At 42.1% G+C, this 23,951-nt stretch overlaps 1 protein-coding gene across 1 annotated transcript in view; it reads left to right on the forward strand.

The window, feature by feature from the left end:
* The window catches only part of NUP153 (nucleoporin 153), a 47,486-nt gene that overhangs the window by 19,413 nt on the left and 4,122 nt on the right, over window positions 1-23,951 (forward strand). The window contains exons 4-19 of the mRNA XM_084280478.1: window positions 130-269; window positions 352-480; window positions 2,292-2,408; window positions 2,538-2,582; window positions 2,699-2,752; window positions 8,212-8,346; window positions 9,073-9,125; window positions 11,759-11,900; window positions 13,507-13,644; window positions 14,419-14,511; window positions 14,746-14,836; window positions 15,127-15,246; window positions 17,250-17,864; window positions 19,670-19,864; window positions 20,441-21,286; window positions 22,727-23,095. Coding sequence (XP_084136604.1) covers window positions 130-269; window positions 352-480; window positions 2,292-2,408; window positions 2,538-2,582; window positions 2,699-2,752; window positions 8,212-8,346; window positions 9,073-9,125; window positions 11,759-11,900; window positions 13,507-13,644; window positions 14,419-14,511; window positions 14,746-14,836; window positions 15,127-15,246; window positions 17,250-17,864; window positions 19,670-19,864; window positions 20,441-21,286; window positions 22,727-23,095 — 3,282 coding nt within the window. The remainder of the gene's footprint in view (window positions 1-129; window positions 270-351; window positions 481-2,291; window positions 2,409-2,537; window positions 2,583-2,698; window positions 2,753-8,211; window positions 8,347-9,072; window positions 9,126-11,758; window positions 11,901-13,506; window positions 13,645-14,418; window positions 14,512-14,745; window positions 14,837-15,126; window positions 15,247-17,249; window positions 17,865-19,669; window positions 19,865-20,440; window positions 21,287-22,726; window positions 23,096-23,951) is intronic.

The raw sequence follows: 23,951 nt of genomic DNA on the forward strand, positions 1-23,951 counted from the left end.
TTAAGGGAGTTTTTCATTCTGTAAGATCTATTTTTCTGCATCAAAGAACTCTGGAGTTAGTGTAATCTGTAATATCAAAGTTAGCTATGTACACAAGGCATTTACATATAGCATGTGTCATTTTGGCAGATATCACCGTTTCAAAAAACACTTCAGCAGCACTGCTCTGGTCCACAGAGGCTGAAAGATCTCATTCCCTCTCGCAGCAACCTGCAGCTAGCTCTAAAAAACCTGCATTCAATATATCTGCTTTTGGATCCCCCTCTCCTGTAAGTACTGCACAATACTGCTTTTAATCAATTTGAATGTGTAGCCATTTTACTAACCACTCCTCGTAATACCTTCCTGCAGTCGCTTGGAAGCACTTCGATCTTTAGGACAATGCAGTTTGGGGATTCTCCGTTTTACCCTGGGAAGACTACTTATGGTGGTGCAGCTGCAGCATCGAGGCTGACAAGAACTCGGGTTGCTCCTTATGAGGTATGAGAAGAGTGGTGCAGTGTGAGAGGAAATGTAGGCGACACGCGGAAAGGTTACCACTGCCCAGGGAGCTGAAAATGCGGCAGCTGTTCCTATTCTGCCCTCTCAACCTACAGGAATAGAAAAGAACTCTTTCTGCTTAAATTATTTTCTAACAGCTTACGAAGAAATACTTGTCATAATGCACAAGAATGACAGCAGCACCTCAGGTTTGGGCTAGTTGTTTGTAGTTGGGATTTCCTCTGCTGTGAAGTCTTTCAAAAAATTCAGTTGAAGTGCTGTTGTCTGCCTCTGACTGTATGATGTTATAATAACATGTAAATGAAAACATTGATGGCATAGCTTTAACAATGACATTTATAGTGGTAAAAGTTACCTGCCTGATACTTGTCCGTAGGTCTTACCCAAGCATGCCTATGCTCATGCTGTGAATATGTTGTAGAAAACTCTGCACTGTTTATTATAGCAGTATCTAAAAGGCAACTTTGCTGATCTTTTGCTCTTCTGTTGCCTAGAGGGAGGCATGCAGTCCTAAAGGCAAATTCAAGATAAACAATAAACTGCTTTCTACTTCAAGGTCATTCAGATACGTCTTGAGAAGAGTTACTTGCCCCTATGAGTTCTTAGTGCTCTAAAATGAACCAGCAAGTTAAAACTGCTGACAACTCTTAGTAGTTACAGTTGAATTTAAAAGGAAGTCAATAAATCTGGGTCAGTTGGAGTTTGAATCAAAAAGACCGTTATTTTAAAAATATATATATCCAAAGCCAAAAGGAACTTTATTTAAGGAACTGGAAATAAGAGTTTGCTGGACCTATTTGGGCAGTCTTGTTTGTACACCAGAACAAGGAGGTCTACAAGTTCCTGACTTGGGAGCAACCTTGAAAACTTGTGGTTTGTTCTGACTTGGTCTTAAATCAAACTTCAGAACGCTCACAACTTTGCGTAAGCTAGGAACCCTTTTTTAGGAGGCTACTTTTTTTTTTTACAAAAATCTGAAAAGAGGAACCAGAGGGACTAGGCTTTCACAGGAGAGACAAGCCTGCTCGTTTCCGCGCGCTGTGGATTACAGCGAGTCTCGCTTGCGTTTTGTACATGCTGTACGGTCTGCTTCCTGTCTTCACAGAGCAGCGTGGTAAATGCCATGTGGTTACGTGAGGGGGTGAACTTCTTTTTTCAAAAAAAAAAAAAAAAAAGTCACACCAAAAGAAGTTTGCTTTTAATTGCTGTTGAAAGTCACGTGGTGCAAATAAAACAGGTTCCTTTTTTTTTTGTGTGTGTGAAATAATGTTCAGAACTGTTGCAGTTTAAATCAGATTTTTATCTTTTTAACGGAGTAGAGAGATCTTCAGCCAACTGTAATCTCGGGGGGAAGGGAAGAAACAAGAAGTAAAACTAGAAATTCCTGATGTTTTTATACATTGGTTTTAAGATGGTACTCTTACGCCGTCGTGAAATGCTGAGATCTGTTTTGTCACTGCGAGTACTTTCTGCAGCATAATCCTTTGCTTCAGGTTGGTTTTCCTGGTTAGGCTCCAGAGATCCTACAGGCCTAACATCTTCCCTTTTGCGACCTTTTGCGTTTAAGTATTTCCTTTGTTGCTGTATCCCATGTGCAAGATGTATGGGGCCCTACTTCTGTAAAGTCCGAGGAGCGTGTTTTATTCTTTATGGCTTCAGTGCCCAGCGAGTACATTTTCCTCTGTCATCACGAGTATTGATGATATAGTCAGTGTAGCCATAGGGCCTAAAACGCACGCGTGCTTGATTCAGAGCCAAGCTTCCTAACATTCACAATGCCAATTTCTCAGCCACCAGTAAGAAGACAAGTGAAACCCAAACAAGTGAGTGCGCAGTCCTTCGGTGTGACCAGTTCCACAGCGCGGCGCATCTTGCAGTCACTGGAGAAGATGTCAAGTCCTTTGGCGGTAAATGGCACTCCTTTTAATCTACTTTATTTCATGTGCTTGAAAAACATAGTAAACGTGCTCCTATCAGATCAAGATCTTCCTTAGGTGTAGTGTCCAATTTAATTTACTGCGTTGTTTTTTCAACAGGATGCTAAAAAGATTCCATCTCCTGTTTCTAGTCCACTATCTTCTGTAAGTTGATCACAACCCCCCCCCCACGTTTTTGTTGCATGGAATCCTCTCTTAGGGGAAAAAAATCATCCTCTAATACTTAGGCTTTATTGTTTTTTATTTTCCCCCCTCCTTAGCCTGTGGATGCGAGTTTGCTGAATATGACTAGCTACCAGTCCAGACGAAGACAGGTAAGAATCAGTAACATCTTAAGCTGAGACAGATAAGTTTCTGTGCTTTAAAGCATATATCTAATAGAAGAAATCTGATAAACCTCAGTGACAGCATACACAGGAGTGCAAGTTAATATTAGGGTATATGAATTCTGACTGTCTTGGGTGTGTGGAAATTGCTAAAAATGTCTTTCTGCCCACACTATAAGATGGACTGTGAATATTACTCAGGTTAAGATTTATGTTATCTTTATGTGGTGATGTCTTGATATGTCAGTCAAGAACAGCTCCTCTAGAACACAAAAAGTAGTTCTACCTTGCCTTGCAACTTGAGGTTGCATGTTAATCTTGCTGTTTAGAAAAGCCTTCTCTTGCAAGAATGATCAGAAAAACAGAAACATTGATCGTACAGTCCTTGTGCAGATTTCCATGTTCAATTTGAGCAGAAAAATAATACTTATGTTTTTTGTTACTCCTCGAAGTAAGAAGGAAAATTGGTAAATGTTATCACTTCTGTAACCTTATCTTCATAAATTCCTGTTTGGAGATAGTACTGAATTGGTGATAATGCTATGGTAAATCATTATTTCCTTTGGTTTTGTTTAAAAAATTTAAACTAAGGATGTGTTTTCATGACTTTTGTTGAGGTTTTTTAAGTTGTAAATCCCCCAAAAAGGCCTCTTCAAGATCAGACAAGTGAAGGAGAAGTGTGGGATTTTCTTCTTCCAGGCAAACTTTTCATTTGCTGTTTTAATGCAAAAATGGACAGAACGTCTCAAGGAATTTCTATACTAATCCCTTGATTACAAGTATAATTAGTTTTCCAGTCACCTCAGAGTTTACAGATATCTTGGATTTCTTGTGCCATCTTGAAAAGCAGAGCGTGTAATTTGTTTACTGTATATATCATCCAAATAATTGAAAACAAAGCTGGTATGGACTCTCAGTTATATCATAGAACTACACCTGTGATGAGGCGTTAAGAAAGCTCTGCCAGATTTGCAGCAGAGCCTGACGTCAGTCAGAAAGAGAATTTTGCACACAGCTGTCACTGGGTAAAAGTAGAGAAATAGTCTATTCATAAGACTAGAATGCATGAAGTTTGGCAGGGCAAGGGTAGCCCTTGATGAAAAGCAGGGGGAGAGGGTTGTGTGTTTTCCTTTCTGTGTGGTTGACGGAACACTTGAGCACCCAGACAAAACTTTTTGGTGGTATTTTCCTTATTTTGAGGATCTGCACTAGAGAGACAGGATGGCTCTTAATGTAGTAAACATCCAACTGGGTGACTTCTATTTTTGTGTTCCTGTCTAGTTTGATACCCTTCACCTGCCTAGTGGATGAAGAGGAGGCGGTGGATGTAGTTTGTCTGGATTTTAGTAAGGCTTTTGATACTGTCTCTCACAGTATCTTTCTGGAGAAGTTGTCCAACTATGGGATGAGCAGGTAGACAGTGGGCTGGATGAAGAACTGGCTGAAGAGCAGAGCTCAGAGGGTTCTAGGGAATGGGGCTACATCTGGATGGCAACCAGTCACCAGCTGTGTTCCTCAGGGCTCAGTTGTAGGGCCAGTCCTGTTGAGTTTTTATCAGTGATCTGGAGGCAGGACTTGAAGGCACCATTAGCAAGTTTGCTGGTGATACCAAATCGGGAGCTGCTGTTGACTCTCTTGAGGGACAAGAAGCCTGAGAGGGATCTAAATGGATGGGAGCATTGGGCAATCATCAGTGGCTTGACATTTAAGGAGGATGGGAAGGTTGTAGAATCACAGGGGTTGGAAGGGACCTCGAGAGATCATCGGGTCCAACCCCCCTGCCAAAGCAGCTCCCTCGCTCATATTGCACAGGTAGGCATCCAGACGGGTCTTGAATATCTCCAGAGATGGAGACTCCACACGCCCCTGGGCAGCCTGTCCCAGGGCTCTGTCACCCTCACTGTGAAAAAGTTCTTCCACATGTTGGTGCGGAGCTTCCTGTGCTCCAACTTGCAGCCATTGCCCCTTGTCCTGTCTCCACAGACCACTGAAAAGGGACTGGCCATTTCCCCCTGCATCCCATACTTAAGATATTTATAAACATTAATAAGGTCTCCCCTTAGTCTTCTTTTCTCTAGGCTGAACAGTCCCAGCTCACTCAGCCTTTCCTCATAGGGGAGATACTCCAGGCCCTTAATCATCTTCGCAGCCCTTCTCTGGACTCTCTCCAGGAGATCCCTGTCTTTTTTATATCAGGGAGCCCAGAGCTGGACACAATAGTCCAGGTGGGGCCTGACCAGGGCAGAGTAGAGGGGGAGGATCACCTCCCTTGACCTGCTGGCTATACTCCTCCGGATGCCCCCCAGGATCCCATTGGCTCTCTTAGCCACCAGGACACACTGCTGGCTCATGGCCAACCTGTCATCAACCAGGTCCTTCTCCACTGAGCTCTTCTCCTGCAGGTCATCCTCCAGTCTGTACTGATACAAACGGTTGTTCCTTCCCAGGTGCGAGACTCTACACTTGCTTTCGTTGAACCTCATCTGGTTTCTCCCTGCCCAGCTCTCCAGCCTGGCCAGGTCTCTCTGGATGGCAGCGCAGTGTTCCTGCGTGTCAGCCACTCCTCCCAGCTTTGGATCATCGGCGTACTTGCTGAGGGTGGATGCTATTCCCTCATCAAGGTCGTCAATGAAGATATTAAACAGGTCCTTGAAGGCATCCAGCGGAGGGTATCAAAGCTGGTGAAGGGGCTGGAAGGCACAGTATCTGAGGAGTGGCTGAGGGCCTTGGGTTTGTCTAGTTCAGAGGAAAGGAGGCTGAGGGGCGACCTTGTTGATTTCTGCAGCTTCCTGAGGAGGGGGAACGCTGAGGAAGGTACTGAGCTCTTCTATCCCTGAGACATGTGGCTCAAAGCTCACAGCCCTCACCTCAGTGGGAGGCTCAGACTTGTGATGAGGAAGCATTTCTTAACTGAGAGGATGGTCAAACCCTGGCACAGGCTTCCTAGAGAGGTGGTCAATGCCCCAAGCCTGTCAGTGTTGAAGAGGCATTTGGACAATGACCTCAGTACTGTGCTTTAACTTTGATCAGGCAGATGGACTGTGGGTGGTCATTGTAGGTCTTTTCCACCTCAACTGTTCTATTCCGGTTCTGTTCTATTTACATTTAAAAACATTAACAGACCCTCCTTCGTTCAAAATGGATTTGTTAACTTAAAAACACATTTTACTTCAGGTTTCAAAATGAGTGTAATATTTTTTAGAAAGATATATAACTTTATTCACTTTATAGATAATACAGAATGAATTTTATTACCAAAAGTTGGGAAATACTGTGAAATTAAAGCAATGTTGCAAACAGCTTTCTGTTGCTACTGATTTAAACAATAGCATGCATCCCTGGTCTTACTCTTCTGATCCTTAAGCCTGAAGATGGAGCCTTTGGTAAATCTTGTAGCCTTTTGGAGTCTGTCTTTGTTTCACAATTCAGTCAGGTCGGTTTTGCAGAACATAGAGTGTTTTCTGTTAAAAAGTACCTTGTCTGTGAAAATGCTTTGACAGGGGAAGTCGAAGTAGTACATCTAATAGAAATCTAAAACACTGGAAGATTTTTTTTTAATGAATGAGGCTATTGTAAATTACTTTACAAGTTGGGGGGGCTGGTGGGGGTGGTTTTTTTTTGGGGGGTGGTTCTTTGGGGTTTTTTTGGTGTGTTACTTCAAAAAAGGAAAATGTAGGAAAAATGAAACCCAGGAGCCTATATAATTAGCTGCTTAGTGCTTTGAATGTTAAAGTAATGGATTAAGCCAGTAAAAAAAAATCACAATGTGGGTAGAAGAGAGGAAGAGATGAGAGCATATTATAGTGAGTTATTTTGCCTGTGAAATTTTGAAATGGGATTCGATCAGACTTGTGGTGGTTTAGCCCTGGCTGGAGGCCAGATGCCCACCAAAATCAGTCTATTACTCCCCTCCTTAGTTGGACAGGGGAGAAAATATGTATTAAGAGGCCCAGGAGTCAAAACAAGGACAGGGAGAGATCATTCTGTCAGCAATAACATGGGCAAAACAGACTCAACACAAAGTGAAGAAGGAAAACTACCTAATTGATTACACTACACTACAAAGAACAGTAAAACTGGAGTTGGGAGCGTGACCAGATCTTAAAAACACTTTCCTCCCACCACTCCCTTCTCATCAAACTTTAGTCAGGATTTTTCTCCCTTCTTCCCCCCCGCTCGCAGTACAGGGGGGCAGGGACTGGGGAAAATGGGGTTCTCGGTAGCACCTTCCCCCCACCCCTCCATTCTAAGCAGACTTCCCTTTAGCCATGATCTTGCTCCCTTCTTCCCCCCGATCGCAGTACAGGGGGGCAGGGACTGGGAAAAAATGGTGTTCTTGGTTACTTCTTCATGAGCAGTTTTGCTTTTCCAGATCTTAAACCACCTCTAACCTTCCCTCCCAGCTCCCTCCTTAGCAGACTTCAACTCTAGTCATGATTTCACTCCCTTCTTCCCCCCCGATCGCAGCACAGGGGGGCAGGGACTGGGAGATGGGGCTTCGGTCAGTCCCTTGCAAGTTGGTTTCCTTCTTGGCTGGGGGTGGGGGCATTCATTCCACACCCTCCCCCTGCTGCACCGTGGGGTCTCACCCACAGGAGACAGTCCTCCACAAACTTCTCCAACGTGAAGCCTTTCCCAGGGGGCTTTATCTCTTTATCACAGTGTCTCTCAGTCCCAGTCCTCCACGGGATTCCAAGCCTCTCCCAGCAAACCTGTTCCGACGCAAAACTCTCGCTCATCTCTGTGTCTCTGATTCTCCTCATGGCTGCAAGTGCTGGCAGGGGCTTATCCCAACATAGGGTCACAGCGTCTTCTCTATGCCTCCACCTGCTCCATCCAGCATGGAGCCCCTCCATGGGCTGCAGGTGGGGTCTCGGCCTTTTCCATTGGTTTCTCCATGGGCTGCAGGGGCATCTTTCTCTCCAGCACCTGGGGCGCCTCCTCCCCCACCCTTCTCTGGCCTTGGTGTCTGCACAGCTCCTTACATCTTCTCGCTCCCTTCTCTGGTGGCAAAATACAGCTGCTTCCGGGTTGTTTTCTCCTGTATGTGATTCTCAGAGGCTCTATGAATCCACCTCTGATTAGCTCAGCCCTGGTCAGAGCAACTTTGGCCTTGAATTGCCTGAAGTTTACATTTTTGGGGACCGGCAGAGCATTCCAGCAGCCATTTTCTGCAGCCCCTGGTCTCTCTCTCAGCACCCAGCTACACAAAACTGCGACAGGACTTTAGCTATTTGTTTAGCTTTTTTGGATTTTTATAACTGTTTTTCTATTGATTTTTCCCTCTGCAAGCTAAATGCTTTCAACACTTCCAAGTCATTTTCACTGGGTGATGAGACTGATGGGAGGTTTATAATTCTGTAACTTTTTTTAATAAGTAAATGCTGTGGAAATGGGTAGGTGTGCAAGGATAAATTGATTAAATTGATTTTTCTTCCCTTTCAAAGGTGGAATCGCAGCATCCACCTGTCAGGAAACTTGTGACACCAAAGGGAATCTCTGAGACAGTGTATTTTAAACCATCTCTGACTCCAGCTACTGATTCCAGGAGAATTCGCCAGAGGGTAGATACAGAGCACAGAGTAAGTAAATTGTCTGGTCTGTATCTGCCTGCTTTATGTAGGCCTGGAGTGTTTCTAAGTAATTACTTTACTAAGGAGCTCTTTCTCAGAAAAGAGTACTGGTAGTAAGTTTGAGGTAAGTGTTAAGACAGTGAAAAACATTGTGGAGGAAATACTTTGAGGTTTTACAGATTTAATTATATTTTTGGAACAGTAAGTGACTGGTGGTTATTTTCAGAACGGGATGCTGTGCTATTGGGTCAGGCTGTTCTCAGGGAAAGACTGTCAAAATACAAACCCAACATTTTCTTCTCTTATGCTCCTGTACACAAAGACATTGCTGATGAAACATGCTCATGTTGTGTATAAACTCAGGTGAGCTACAGGCTCCAAGTGAGGTTTTTGACAATAACCTTTATTACTCACTCTGATCACTTTGGTGCAGATAGAGTACCTAATAAACTTTCCTTAAAACAAGATTGGCATCTCTTTCAGAAAAAACCCACCCTGACACCCATGGTTCCAATAGCAGTCTGAATGTAAAGATGACCAGGTGTTCAATCTATGGGCTTTTTAGGCTGGAGATCAAAGTGGATAGGCCTAGTGGTTGGGGAACAAGTTTAAGTAGACAAGGTATATTTAGTGATATAAATAAAAAAAACGCAAAATAAAAACAAGTGCTTGCTTTGTGTGTGGTACATAAATGCATTTGGGTATATTATGAAATAAATCAAACTTAACTTTCAGGGCCTGAGAGAGGAGAGTTCTCCCGCGGAGCAGCGAGTAAAACCATCGGAAAGGTATGAGACATTTATTCATTTAAAATACTTCCTCTGTAACTGCAGTCTGCACCTCTGTTGTCTTTTGGGTGGGCAGTAACAGTTCTCAGTAAAGAGAATGGAATCTACAGTGAAAAAATTGTATTATGAGAGTCTTTAACCATTTGTGCATCTTGATGTTCATTTGGGGGGACAGCTGTTAGTTTCAGCTCATTATTTAATCACTTGGAGTCTGACAGCTTTGTCCTAAAGGAATTATTCTTTCTAAAAGATCCTTATAAGTAAGTTAACGTGGCTTTTACAGTTGAGGGATAGATTATTTCTTTTTAAAAGCAAAAACCTGGAGGAAGATATGATTTTTTAAAAGCTCGTTGTGTGGAGAAGTCACTTTTCTGCTCTGTGAATTTGCATGAAAACAGGAGCTCTTCAGAATAATTCAGAGGCCAAATGCCAACTTGTCTCTAAAACAAAATTCCAGGAGAGTTGTTAATTGTATTACTTCTTACAGGGGCATGTAGTTATAAGACAAGGGGTGATGGCTTTAAACTGAAACAAGGTAGATCTAGGTTAGATAGTAGGAAGAAATTGTTTCCTGTGAGGGTTGTGAAACACTGGTTGCCCAGAGAAGCTGTGGCTGACCCTTCCTTGTCAGTGTTCAAGGTCAGGCTGGGTGAGGCTTTGGGCAAGCTGGTCTAGTGGAGGGTGTCCCTGCCTGTGGCAGTGGAGGTTGGAACTAGATGGTCTTCGAGGTCCCTTCCAATCCAAACCATTCCTGAGGAGATTGTCTTGCACTAAACTACTTGCTTGGTTAATGTAGAATGACAGATAATATTGATGGCGCTGGCAATGCTTGGATTAAGACATATTGCATCCAAAGGATACCTTTTTTGGAGTAGTCCTTTCCAAAGAACAGTAGCAGGGAATCTTATTTCACTGCCTGTGTTCATCTTCCAAGAAGCTCTTAGGCTGTCTTGGACATTCTTGGGCTTGCAAAACTACCCCAAACCCAACCCTTTGTTTTGGCATCTAATACTTTGACTTCATAGTAACCACCTTTGCAGGGGTGTAAGAGATCAGCTGTAAGGTTTCAGCATGGGTGCAAACAGATGTTAGGTTTTCACATGTGGCTTTCCAAACCGCTCTAAGTTTTCTTTGGTAGAACTCATATCTCCTCCATGTAAACTGAAACCTGAAAAAACTGATTTTCATTTGGTTCACAAGTTTTACTGCCATGGTGTCTGTAGAGTGGATAATGCTTTTTAAATACCCTTTTATAAAGCCAGTGTCTCTTGGGGGCCATATTCCGGAGCAGGAACACAGCACTGATACAGGGCAGCTGGCCAGAGTCCCTTTGTGCAGTTAACCTGCAGTACATTGGTACATCCCTGTGCAGCCTACCAAAGGCTAGTTAGTTTTTAACTCTGGGTAGGAACTGTAGAGTGGACTGACTGGCTTGAGGACAGAAAACTCTGCCCCTTAGAAGCTGACAGGTGGTGACAGAAGATAACGAATATTGGGGTATTATAGGCAGTTTATAATTGTCTGAATAAAGCTCTATTTTGACATAAGATTTTTTTCAGAATTCAGATTGATTGTCAGTTTGGATTAGAGAAAAATTTGAGCATATGGCCATAAGGATCTGATTCCTCTCAGTGGTTACAGTGCTAAGCAGACTGTTTGCAAGTATCTGACAAGTTTAGACCAATTCTCTTCCTCAGTCTTCTGGAAATTTGACCTGGTGTCTTCCAGTGTGATGAAATGTACTTCTGAAATGACTGACTGCTTGGCTGCAGGATAAGCTTTGATATGCTAATTTTTTCCAGGGATACTTCATTTTGATGCCATACTATTTTTTTTTATTATTTTTATTCCCTAGTTCACTTCTGGTTTGGGGTGTGCTATGTGTTTTTGGGAGAGGGAGTTGAGGGTTTTGGCAGGCTTTTATTTTTGCTTCCCACTTGGATTAGGAAAACTTTTTGGTTTGGATCTAGGCTTTTGTAATGAACAGAGAAAAATGCCTTTGTATGCCTTACAAAAGGGATCTGTGTTCATGTCTGAAAAGACTTCTGGAATGTTGGCACACCCAAACACCTCTGCTGCTTCTGGTGATGGCCTCAGGAAAGCCAGGGCTGCCTCTGAAGCTTTTGCTGCATTATCTTGCCACACGAGTTTAAGCCCCTCTATTCCATAAGAGCTGTTGGCAGCATTTCACGTGCGCTCCTTCTCTCTCTCCTTATGTATTTTTAGTTGTTCTTTTCTATCCCTGTAAAGATACGTGCTTGTCACAGAACCAGAGAACTGGCAGTCAAAATTTCCACTGTCTGGACTATTAAAAGGAAACAGTATAAAAACCCAATCTAAATCAGTTCTATTTCGGGTCTTCTGGCTTAGTCATCGTTCCTTTATGGATGTTGTGACTGTTTCATATGTATGTCCTTCTCATCGCTGCTCTTACTAATGCAGCTTTTGCTGTTTGGAACCTCAAGTACTTACAGCATTTAACAACTTGTGAAACATTTTTTCAGGTTCTGATTAGAAGGTGTCAGTTCTAGGACTAATAGTGGCTATAAAGAGCTTGAATGAAATAAAGTTGATTATTTTTTGCTTGTTTGTTTTTTCCTTCCCTTAACCTGTATATTGTTGTTCTGTGCCAGCAATTTGACCTACCCGAAATTCAGTGCTCCTGCATCCAACGGTCTGTCTTCAGGAGGAGGTCTGCCTTCAGGAGGAGGTGGTGGGAAGATGAGAAGGGAAAGAGGAACACACTATATATCAAAACCTGGACAAGAACAACAGGTAAGGGACTCTTAGGTTGATTGCTCTCACTGAGTTTACTGAAGTAACTAGCTAAGTATGCCAGTTTTGTTGCCTCATAGTAATTTATAATAATGAAACTTGAGTTTTCTAGGGGTTTTGTTGAGGGTTTCTGGGCAGGCTCCAGTGTGTTTATCCGTTTAAGTGCCTCAGCTATGGTTTTATAGTTCTAAAATCTTTAGTCATATGATCATGGACATGCTTCATACTATAAAGTTTTCTTATTAACAATTGAATGAACTTTTGGTGGAAGTTTGTAGAGTTTTTGTAAAGGAATGATGTTTTAAGCAAGTGCCAAGTAAGTAAACGAAGATGATTTAATTTGTTATTTCGTATTTAAGTCATGTAGAAAGATAGAGGCCGAGAGTCTGGAGCAGGAAACAGTGTTCTACGTTTCCCTTTTCGGCACTTAAACTTACTGAGTGAGGGTTTTGTCCTTGTTTTAAAGGGAAAAGTCCTTTTAATAAAACCATGGTCTCGACTATCCCAAAGGTTGTTTTTCTGACTGGATGCTATGTAAGCTGCCTACTACTGGATCTTATGTTATAAAAAATTTTAAATGCAAAATCAGAAACAGTAAATACTGGAGAACATTTCTGTAATACAGGTGGTCTGAATATCAAGTCAAATAGACTTTTCAAATCAAAACTCTGAAATACATGTAGGCTGTAGGATACATTAAGTTTCTGTAGTAGCAACTTCTCTCTCTGCTTAGTCATTTCTGGGTGGATCTTGGTACTGCTGGTGCAAATTGTTAGTAGATTGCCCATTCCCATTTAAACCAAACTAATCTAATCTTGGTAATCAAATAGTTTAAAAAGGCAAGGGTAAGACCAAGAGTTTATAAGATACACTGGTTTCTGAGTTTTAAATTTAAATTATGATACATGATATAGACTATATTTATCAGTGTATGATCTTCTATGCTGCTAGCCAGGCTTTCTTTTTTGGTGTTTTGTGCTTTTGTTTAGTTGGGGGTTTTTGGTACTCTTAAGGAAGTCCAAACATTTCTATAATACATATAATCTGACTATCAAGGTCCAACAGACTTTTTCAAATCAAAGCTATGAAAGAGATGTAAGAGATTGGGCACTGCAAGGAGAACCAAAACCATTCTTCTTCTCTAAAGATAACCTTTTTCCAAGTTCACTGGAATAATGACTTCAGAAACTTTGGTAGCTGCTCTGCCTAATTTTGAGGCACACTTTTCCGTTTGTCTTGAGAGGGTACTCCTGATTGAAGGAAGGAGAGGATAACTGGAAGTCATGTTTCTCTGGATCTTTAATAACTAAAGTACAGAGAACAAAAGCAAATCTGATCTGTCCCTCTCTGTTCTGCACAGGTAACAATTCTGAGTCAATTTTCAGTATTCCTACTGGGCAGGTGTTGAATGTAGCATCACATGGCAACAAGCCTGCCACACGTGAAAATCACCTGGCAGGCTGAGCTGGGGAGGTTAGGATTTCTTTTGAAAACTTGCGTTGTCTTAATCTGTAGATCTCTCTGTTGTCTTGAACTTTAAGAAATTAAAGATGGGACAGGGTGGGAAAGTAGTATGTGTTAACAATTAAATTTAAAACAATTCTAGGAAGTGGAGGAACCAGTACTACCGAAAGTACCCCTACCCATCAGTACTGCATCGCTGCCTTCATTCAGCTTCAGTTTTCATCCCAGTAATACTGCCTCATCGTCACCAAGCACCATTTCAACAGCAACAATGAACAAGGTAAATCTTTCTAGTATATTGTGAATATTTTTTTAGGATGACTATACATCTGCTCTGCTGTATGTTAACTTCTAGGGTGCTCCTGAAGCTAACCAGCATTAGTTTGTACCTTGTTGAATAAATCAGGATTGTGTTCGAATTTGAAGGTGAGGAGACGCAGAAAGTTTTTGATTCATGGTCTGTCTGTCTTACACTTTGCAAATTTCTGGTTAGCATAATTGTATAACTGCTTCAAATTTTGTTGGGCTTTTATGCTGAGCTGTTAAATTACGGCGTTGCATTAATGGTCATGTAAGCCTAGTGTAGCGTACGAGCTTAGGGTGCGATAATTGGAATGTTATTGCAGTAAAATAAACACTCATCTGTGCCAGAGTACTTGACATACAAAAATATGTTTAGAAACAGATATCTACTTTAACATTTTGAGGTATTTGCTGAAGCTCTGGCTTCAAGCGAGCTGAGCTTTTGAAAGTTCTTAAGCTGCCTGGTCTGGATTTTTTCCATATATTTAATGTATTTAAATCTACCTAGCATTTCAGGTTTTCCTTTGATATATGGAATTTGGTTTTGATGATACTGTACTATATGCTTACTTGTAGGCTTCGTTTTCTTTTATTATAACTTTTATCTGCGGATTAGAAATAAATACCAAACATCAGATTTCACAACTTCACTGCAGAATGGCTGTGAGGTAGTGGATTCAGGTAGCTGCTATTGTTTAACCAGAGTATTTGTCTTTTTTTAGATATAAACCTTAATTGTTTTGAAATACAGGTACAACCAGCAAGTAATGTTGGCAGTCCTGTGTTCAGATTTTCACCTCCAATTGTGAAATCTACTGAGGCGGAGGTGCTACCTCCATCGGCTGTAAGTAAACTCAATAAAGCACTGCTTTTTCTCAAGCCTTTAGTAGAATATTGCAGAACAACACAGAATTTGCTCTGATAATGGGGTGAGGGTGGGGAAACCTGTAAGTTTCTGACTTAATTTATCTTCCAGGATGTATAGCAAAAATGTGAAGGATTTCAGATTTTATTTGCATACAAAATTTGGTTGAAGTTTTTTTAGTTCCAGAATCTGAAAAATCTCTCTCTTTTGTAGCAGACTGGGTTTACATTTAGTATTCCTGTTGCAAAATCAGCAGAGCTTTCTGGATCCAGTGATACGCCAGTGACGTCCTTACTTACTCTAGGTAACAGAAATATTAGCATTTCAGTTATGAAATGCTGATTTTCTTTTTCTTTGTATATTAAATAGTAAATCTGTCCTTTCTGAGCATGTTAGCAATTCCAGGCAAAAAGTGTATTTTGAGCAATAGATCTGCTTTAACCAAGTTGTAATTTTAAACAGTCAAAAACAAGTTAGAATTTTGAAGATTCTTCTATAAGGAGCTTGAAAGTTGAGAATTCTTGCTTCTAGCAAGTGTGAATATATTTTAAGTATGTTTATGTCTGAAAGGTGTGTTTTGTTTTGCTTTTCAAGATACTGCCACTGTAAACAGCACCAGCAAAAGGAAGGAAGAAAAACAAGAGTACGATGGCACTGCCAAACCTGCGAAGGTCTTAAAGGAAGGAAGTGTGTTAGACATTCTGAAGAGCCCTGGTGAGATAGTGATCTCCTTTTAAAAAGATATTGAAAAAATATGCTAGCATATAACTGCATTGATTAAAAAAAAAAAAGCCAAGACAACAACAAACCCCCACTTTGTCACAGCGCAATATTAGCTATAAATATATACATAGGAGAGCATGATGTTAAACACTTATCTGTTAGGGTCCATCTCCCCTTCTATTTTAAGTGTATTTTATTGCTGAAAGGAAAACTGCAACGTCACACCAAATGCATTGCTTCTCCTTTATGTGTTAGAATGTAATTGTAAATGAAGTACAAAGAGAATGAGTCAATTTTATTTTAAATGAAACCCTGATCACTCTAGGGAATCGGAAAGGAAATGTTTGTAAAGTTCTTTACAAATGTTCCTCTCCCATATTCAAGATCTCTGGAACTTAAGAATGGTCAAGACCATTTCTTGCAGCTTTTGAAACATCTTTAGGAAAAATCTTTTGGCCTTAAATGATAACAGTTACTTATGGATTCAAACACAAATTTTAAGTAGAACTGGACTGTTTCTCATTATAAACTTTATGATTATTAAGCAATCTCAATTCTGTTCAGCTGCTTAACCAAGTATGCGTGTGTAGATGTTGTCTTTTGTTTTAAGAAAAAGGACTCTACTGAATTCTATCTTCTCTCATAAGCCTTCGGTTGAATCAAGATTTAGATTTATAAAGTGACAAATCTCTATACTTCTTCAGACAGTGCCTTTTTATATTGGAAAGAGCTAAGTGAGAAAATATACTGTGCTTTTTGTTTAAGGAAACACCTACGAGTGAAGTGATGTTAGTTTTCTTAATCAGTTTAAGACAAGCAGTTTTTCAATCCACACTGTTCAAAGACTCCACTTCTGTAAAAAAACCCCAAACAAACCCAAAACTCAAAACAACACCAACATCATAAAAAACAAACCCTTCATTTTAGCTTTACAGGCAACTTGTGCTGCTAATTAAGATGCATTGCCATAGCATTTTCTTTAGGATTTTCATATCAGTGGTTCTTGTTTTCTGTTAAAATTGGCACCTTTAAATATGGAGTTGGCCTGTGTCCAGTGCATCTTGCACAAAGATTAAGACAACAATTATTCTGTTGTCTTCATTTTTATTACCTAATAACTCAGTATCTGTGGGGAAATACCATCTGGATTGCTGCTCCAAGTACCAACTGCCATTACAGCTACTAAAGTAAGTGTGAGTCACCTATGATGGCAGAAATAGCTTCAGAAATTTAATTTGATTTGGCATGGTGTCTATCCTGGCTCTGGCCAGGCTAGAGGTAGCCTCCCCAAGCAGCCAGCCCAGGTGAGCTGAGTTAGCCCATGCTGTTTTCCATACCACCTGACATCGCTCCCCCATAAAAGCGGGTGGTCAGGGAGTGCCTCACTTTAGGTGCCTTCAGTCCAGTTTGGGTGGGGTCTGGTACAGTACTCTGGTAACAGTACTCTGTTATCATCGGGTTGGTAAGGTACTCTGTGTTCTCACTGGGTGTGAGTGTGGCTGCTGGCTGTTAGTGTTCCCCTTTCGCAGTGCTTTTGTCAGCAAAGTGTCCTTACCCCAGCCCTCAGAGGCTTTGTCTGTTTCTCGTCTGGGAGTGAGCAGGTGACGTGTGGTGCTCAGGCACTGCTTGGGGCTGAACCACCACAGTGTCTTCAAATGAAATGGAATTATTTCCAGTCCGTGACTGCCTGTCAGCTTTCAGTACTGTTTGTTCACACTTGCATCTAGCAGTGAAGGTTTGTATATAAAATTTTCTCGGAAACGAAGAGTTAAACCAAGCTTTAAATAACTGTTCTGTTGTGTCCTGGTGCAGCATATGAAATTTCATCCCATTAGATAAGATTTCCAGGGACTTCCTCTCGCAGTCAGTTGGAATGTATGGTTGTAACCTTTGGCACTGGATTTAACTTTACGCCGTCTCGTATGATAACCCAGTTGCGCGTAGGGAGGGTACTGCTTTGTCAGTAACATCGTTCCTGTTTGCTTTTTTCCTAGGCTTTGCATCTGTGAAAACACACTCCTCTGCATCTGCACAGCCTGTTACAAGCACAGAGGTCTATACAAGGCCTGCGATAAGTAGTTTTTCTGCAGGTAAAGACACCTCTAAGCAAGCACCCTCATTTGGGCAGTCTGACACACATGACCCGTGTCTACAAAACAAAACCACAGATGACAAATGTGTAACCTGTCAAGCTGCTGAAGTGTCAACAGTTGAGAGTACGAAACAGACTATAAGCTCAAGTCAATGTGTTGCCTCCAAGGCAGCAGTCCCCACAGCGGGGGGAATGGGTTTTGAAGACATACTAAAAACACCACCCAACATGTGGGATTGTGATACTTGTCTGGTCCAGAACAAACCCGAAGCTACAAAATGTGTAGCATGTGAGACACCAAAGCCTGGAACAGGAGTAATGCCTGCTCTGACATTGCCAGTGGTCACAGACAACTCAGTGACAGTGACATCCTCCTCCAGCAGCACTGACACAACAGTCACTATGGGGTTTGGAGACAAATTTAAGAAGCCAAAAGGCTCTTGGGACTGTGCGGTGTGCCTTTTAGTAAATAAGGCAGAAGACAGCAAATGTGTAGCTTGTCAGTCTGAGAAACCAGGTGTGTTGTTCTCTTTTCTGTTGTTTCAATCTCAGCTTCTGTGCATTCTTTTGAGAATAAAACATGTTGCCTCTAAAAAGGTATTTGCAGCGGCATGGCTGTACGCCAGGTAGGATGGATTAGTGCCTCTCCACAGGAATGGTTACAGGCACTTTGGAGGTCTCAGCCCAGATTCCAGCCTGTCGCATGAATTGAACTGCTTGTGAAACATATTAGTGCAGAGCTGAATTGAAGCAAATGTATGCAGCTGGTGAGGAAGGATGGCTAAACTGCATGCCTTAATTAACTTAAAACCAATTTGCTTGTTTGCATTTCATCTTTGAAATGTGAAAATGGATTTCAAGACAGTGTAGTCTTTACTTGTCTTGAGCTAAAGCCAACACTGGTCAGTAGTAACCTTTCAGAACATGGGTGACCTTGTTCTGGAAGGTCAGGGTTCTTCCAGACCTTGGGGAGGGGAGGTGGGGGCACCTTGTGCAATGCAGCGCTGGGTTCTTTCCCGTTACATGTGATAGTAGCTGATTTTGAGTGTGATGAACGTAATGTTTTTAAAGCACAAATAATTATTTTAGTGTTAATTTTCATTGTCTCTTAACATTGTTTAATATTCTGTTGTGTCATGAAATGCCTTTGCAAATATGTTGGGGTGTGAGGGGGGGTGGAATCTCAAGATGGACTAGATTGGTCTTTTTGTAATCATCCTGTACAGTAAGAGTGAAGCTTCTTCAGGTAAGTTAATGCATTTCAGAGGGGGCTTATTCTCATGTACTTTCAGCCTCAGAGCAATCATCTGGCACTTTTGTCTGAAACTCTAGCCATCACATTTTGGAAATGCTAGGGCTTTACCATGACCATCGTGGTACAGAGAACAGCACAGTTACATTACATCTGTTGAGGGAAAGAATGAGGCAGATAAAATGGGAGCATAAAAATTGTCTGGATGTGCCGTGGAAGAGGAACTCCATTCCTGTCTACTGTTTTGAATTTGAGACATTATCTTCTGCCTTTCTCTCTCTCTCTTAAATGCCTCCCTCACTGGTTTAAAACTGTAGGTGAATGTGACAGTTATGTGATGCTCTTGTGCCTTCTGGACATCCACTTCAATCCTCCTTCTTACCGGGCTGAAGTTTTGTGTTGGGGTGCAGCATCACGTGGAGTCTCTTTCTTCACAGGGGAGAAAAGTCTGAAGGAAAACGTTGTCTTTTGGGGCCTCTTTGTGGAAGTTCCTGCGGTGGCTGGAAGGCAGTGTAGCTTCTGTAGGGAACAGAGAGCTGTCTGTTGGGGAGCTTTGAGTTCCTCCCATCTGGGTTTTTGTGATTTTTGTCATGATGTAGTTTTGAACATCTGCCTTTGGGATTGATTTGGTGATGAACCCTTCTGGTGAATTCTCAGCCTCCCATCGCTTGATGTTGATCGCTAACTTGAGTGTGCTCTGACAATGGGTTACTCGTAGCCCCAGAAATTGTTTTACTAGTTGTAGTTGGGTACTGTACCTTTAACTTGCATCTGAAATAGGCTGTGCCGCTGTATTGTATGAACTGCAGTTGCTATTTGCATGCCATTGGGTTGATCTGTGCTTTTTTTTCTTCATTTGTGCTTTTGTATGGATGCTAAAGAAGAATCTAGTTATTTCTATTGTATGTGATCTCAGATTGAGTTTGACTGAAATGAACTTCTAGTTTGATGGCTTTTTTTTTCTTTCTTTTTTACTGTCCACTTTGGTTTTTAGTGAGCTTTTGTTTCCTTAAAAGTGCATGCTCATGTTGTCACTTAAGCGGGATGATTAACTATTGCTTATTTCTCAGGGAGTTCAGTGCCTGTGACCAGTAGCAGTGTTTCTGCATTTTCTTCTACTTCTGGAGGATTCCTGGGTTTAGACAAATTCAAGAAACCCGAAGGAAGCTGGGATTGTGAGGTTTGCTTGGTCCAAAACAAAGCAGAAGCCACAAAATGTGTATCCTGTGAGAGTGCAAAGCCAGGCACCAAAGCAGAGCTCAAAGGTAATATTTAAGGAGGAAAAACGAGAGCATTCTGCAAATTAATTTTTTTTTTTAGTATAATTACTTTTCCTTTGAGGTATGTCAAAATTGTTCGTTTTTCCTCTAGGAATATTGCTTAAGTTAAGGCATCATGCCTGTGCTTCCACACCCTAGAAGAAGATTGTGCTTTTTAGAGGAAGGCTTGTTTAATGACATAGTTGTTCTTCACAAGCTTTTGGGATGTTCATTTGGAGTTTAGACTAGAAGCACAGAGCTACCAAAAGCAGCTGGCAGTGTACTTCTCCAGGCCAGGTGGCGCACTGAAGAATGCCATTGTGAAAAGGTCTAGGTAGAGAGGAGGTGTGGAGTTTTCTTACATGTTTTGTGATTTGGTTGGGGTTTTTTTTAAACAGCTTTGTGTAGGTGTGGTACTCAGGGCCATGCTTCAGTGGTGGACTTGGGAGTGCTATGTTCATGGTTCTACTTGATGGTCTTTTCCAACTGAAATGAGACTGTGAAGTTCAGGATTGGAATCCCGGCCACGTACCTAAAACCTCTATATTTGCAAACTTAACCTTGTCACTTATTTTTCTGCAGGTCTTGGTACTGCTATTGTGTCCACAAGTGCTGCAATGCCGTCATTTACATTTGGTGTCCAGTCATCTTCCTCTGAATCTTCTCAAACATTAAGTAGTAGTACAGGGAATTTTAAATTTGGAGAACAAGGGAGCTTCAAGTTTGGCATTGCATCTGAATCTGCATCCTCCAACAATGTGACTGGGGGATTTAAGTTTCCTTCTTGTTCAGGGGACTTGAAATTTGGTGTTTCTTCCTCAGACTCTAAATCAGAAGACAGTAAAAAAGATGGGAAAAGTAATAGTTTTACCTTTGGACTTCCATCTACAAGCAGTCAGGCCCCTTCAACATTTCAGTTTGGGACAGCAAACCTGGGACAGCAGGAAAAGAAAGAGGAACCAGTTTTGGGGGGGTTTGCTTTCGGCACAAATTCTACTTCTTCCATAGCTACTAATGAGAATAAAACCGGAGTCAGTGGCTTCACTTTTGGAACTGTGGCAGAAAAGGAGGTAGCATCAACTGTTCTTGCATTTAAGAAACCAGATGAGAAAAAGGATGAAACTCTTTCAACAAAGGGAGGCTTCTCCTTTGGCACTGTGGAGCCTGCACCTGCCTCTCAGTTTGTTTTGGGAAGGACAGAAGAGAAACAGGACTCTGTCACTTCTGCTCCTCCATTAGCGTTTGGAAAGCAAGCTGACAAGGAAGAGATAAAGGCACAACCGATCTTTTCAGCTGGGGTGGCTGAGCATACCAAAGAGGAGAGCACAGCAAAACCTGTATTCAATTTTAGTTTTGCTAAACCATCAGACAAGGAAACTGAACAGGCAAAGCCATCCTTTGCGTTTGGGGCACAAACTAGTACTTCAGGTAAACGGAACATCTTTTGTCTTTGCTTGTCTTCTTCTGTCCATCACGTTGTACCTCTGAGGCCGCGCTGGACAAAACGTGTGGTACTCGATAGGTTTGTGCATGAGAGCTTTAGAAAAGGCACACTTACTACCTGCAGGCTGTCTTTAACCCTGGTTGCTGGCGTGTAGCAAGTCCTTTTTAGGTTTCAGTGAGTTTTCACACTAGGTTCAGGCCGAATGAATCTCCACACCTTGAGGAACCCGCCTCGCTTCCCGTACGGACACGGCAGGTGCTGCCTCAGCGGCAGCAGCGCAGCTGGTGATAAAACCAGCAGTGCGGGGCAGCAGAGGGGCCTCACACTAGTGTCACTTTGCACAGTGAAGGCTGATGAGAGAGGAAATTCCTTATTCCCATGTACTCACAGCTCTGCTGTGGCGTGTACTCCTGTTTCTCTACTGCTACAAAAGTCTAAAACTTGCTTCACAGACACTACACTGTTTTGTATTCCTTTAATTTGTTGAAAGTCTGCAGCGGAGGGCTAAAGTTCTTCAGTGATGATCCCTGTGTGGAAAAATTCTGGTTGTTAAATTCCATTTGTATGACCTCTATTCTCTAAAGCACAGTTGCTAACTTCTGAAGTGATATGGAAAAGGACATCAGTAAGTAACCCTGAATTAAAGCAATACATAGGATTAGACTCGTTTTAATCACTGTATTCTCAGGTTGAACTGCTACTGAACAGGTAGAGGGGCTTTGGGGTTTTTGGGAGACGGGGGGGCCGCTTATGATGTTTGGGATTGGCTTGGGGTTTTTTAATTATTACTGTTCGGTTGGTTGGTTTTTACCTGCCAGATAAAGTTCTGGAGTTTGGTTTAGTCATGGAAATTTGATGAAGCACCATCTGCAAAAAGGAAATTCTAGCAAGTGCTCTGAAGAGTGGCGTAGTCCCTTAAACGTGGCGCAGGTGACATGGGGCCGTAACTGCTGGGGAAGTTCAAAACAAGGTCACAAATTGGTAATGAGAATTACACCAACGGCTCGGGGAAGGCTGAAGAACGACCGACTTGAAAAGACAGCTCTGAGCCTGTTAAAACCGCTCTCAGTATGTTACCACAGTGTTACTGATGGAGGGTCCTTCTCAGTCGCTCCTAAAAGCAGATCTTGCAGGTGCATAAGTACAGTGAGCTTAAACAGCTGCGTATTGCTGTGCTTTACAGTGCTCTAATGAGCAGAGACATAAAATGGGGGTTTGATACTGATCTTCTGAGAACATCTGGAATATATTTTTGATTGAGGAGTTCAGAAGTACTGGTTAATACTGGTTCAGGTAATGACAGCCGACCTGTAGTGTGTGTACCCAGTGAAGCAGTAGCCGAGTTTGTACAGTGATGGAAACCGGAGGCTACGCGCTGTACTTTGGCATTTCTGTGGTGGTTTATGAGCCTTTCTTCCTTTCAGATCAAGGAGCAGCAAAGCCATCCTTCAGTTTCTTGAGCTCAAGTTCCTCCAGCACGGTCGTGCCCACCACTTCAGCCAACAGCAGCGGAGTGTTTGGCAGCGCCATCTCTTCCTCAAATCCTCAGCCAGTTCCCACTCCCTTTGTGTTTGGACAGCCCAGCAACACTGTGAGCAGCTCTGTTTTTGGCAATTCTGCAGAGTCTGCAGCATCTCAGTCATTTGGCTTCTCTCAAGAAAACAAACCAGCAACCACAACTTCCAGCACTGGCACGGGTCTTAGTTCTTTTCTCTTCAGTTCTGGAGCCAACAGTACCAATGCAGCAAATTCAGGCTTTACCTTTGGAACCACAACCACGTCAAGTTCAACAGGTACCTTTTAAATATTCTTGGCCTTGCCATTGCAGCGTGGACCAAAGAAAATACTGTTTCATGGATGACTTGCTTTGGAGAGTGTGTGGGCCAGATGGATTGAAGTACAGAAATAGTATTGAGTAGTGCAGATTGGGGCTCAGTTTTTCCCAGACAGCCTGAGAAGTATGGTTTAGGAATGAACTGGCAGCAGCGGCATTTTGTGCAAAGGAAAAATCCTTTACTGGGCTTCAGTGTGTGTAAGAACTTTGAGCTGTGGGAGTGATGATTTCATTCTTCTCCTCTCTGTCAGCCTGGTGCTCACCATTAGAAGTCAGTGAATTACAGCCTTCCTGATTTTTTCTCTCCTGTACCTATAGCCCTCAAGCACTGTAAGTAATGTCAAGATTTGCAAAGTGCTCCTCTCACAAGGATCCATAAACAGTAGCTCTACAAGCAGTTGCTGCTGCTGCTGCTTAAGGAGTGGTTTCTAATACGCGTTACAGCCAATGTTTGGTAATTTATTGCAGTTTAGAGACAACAGAGATGTGAATCTAAATTTTCTTCACATTTTATGTTCACTGCATGAATTTAGCAGTATGGCACAAGGCTAAATTCACCGAGTCATCTCTATTCCTGCTGGCCTGGCAGTGTGCTGAAAAGGCAACTCGTCTAGTCTCACCTGAGGGATAACCTTGTCATTCACAGAAGTAAAATTTGGGCAAGATCTCAGAAATGTTCTCCTGAATCATAGCAGCCAGCAGACCAGTTCAACCTGCTCACAAAGCAGTAACTTCCCGCGTCACTTTGTTAGAAGGCAGCGCGTGTTTCAAACGTCCTCAGAAAGGCGCTTGGTTGGTTGGTTTGTTTTTCAAAC

The sequence above is a fragment of the Gallinula chloropus genome (genome assembly GCF_964237585.1).
Source record: "Gallinula chloropus genome assembly, chromosome: 2".
In the NCBI taxonomy this organism is placed as follows: Eukaryota; Metazoa; Chordata; class Aves; order Gruiformes; family Rallidae; genus Gallinula; species Gallinula chloropus.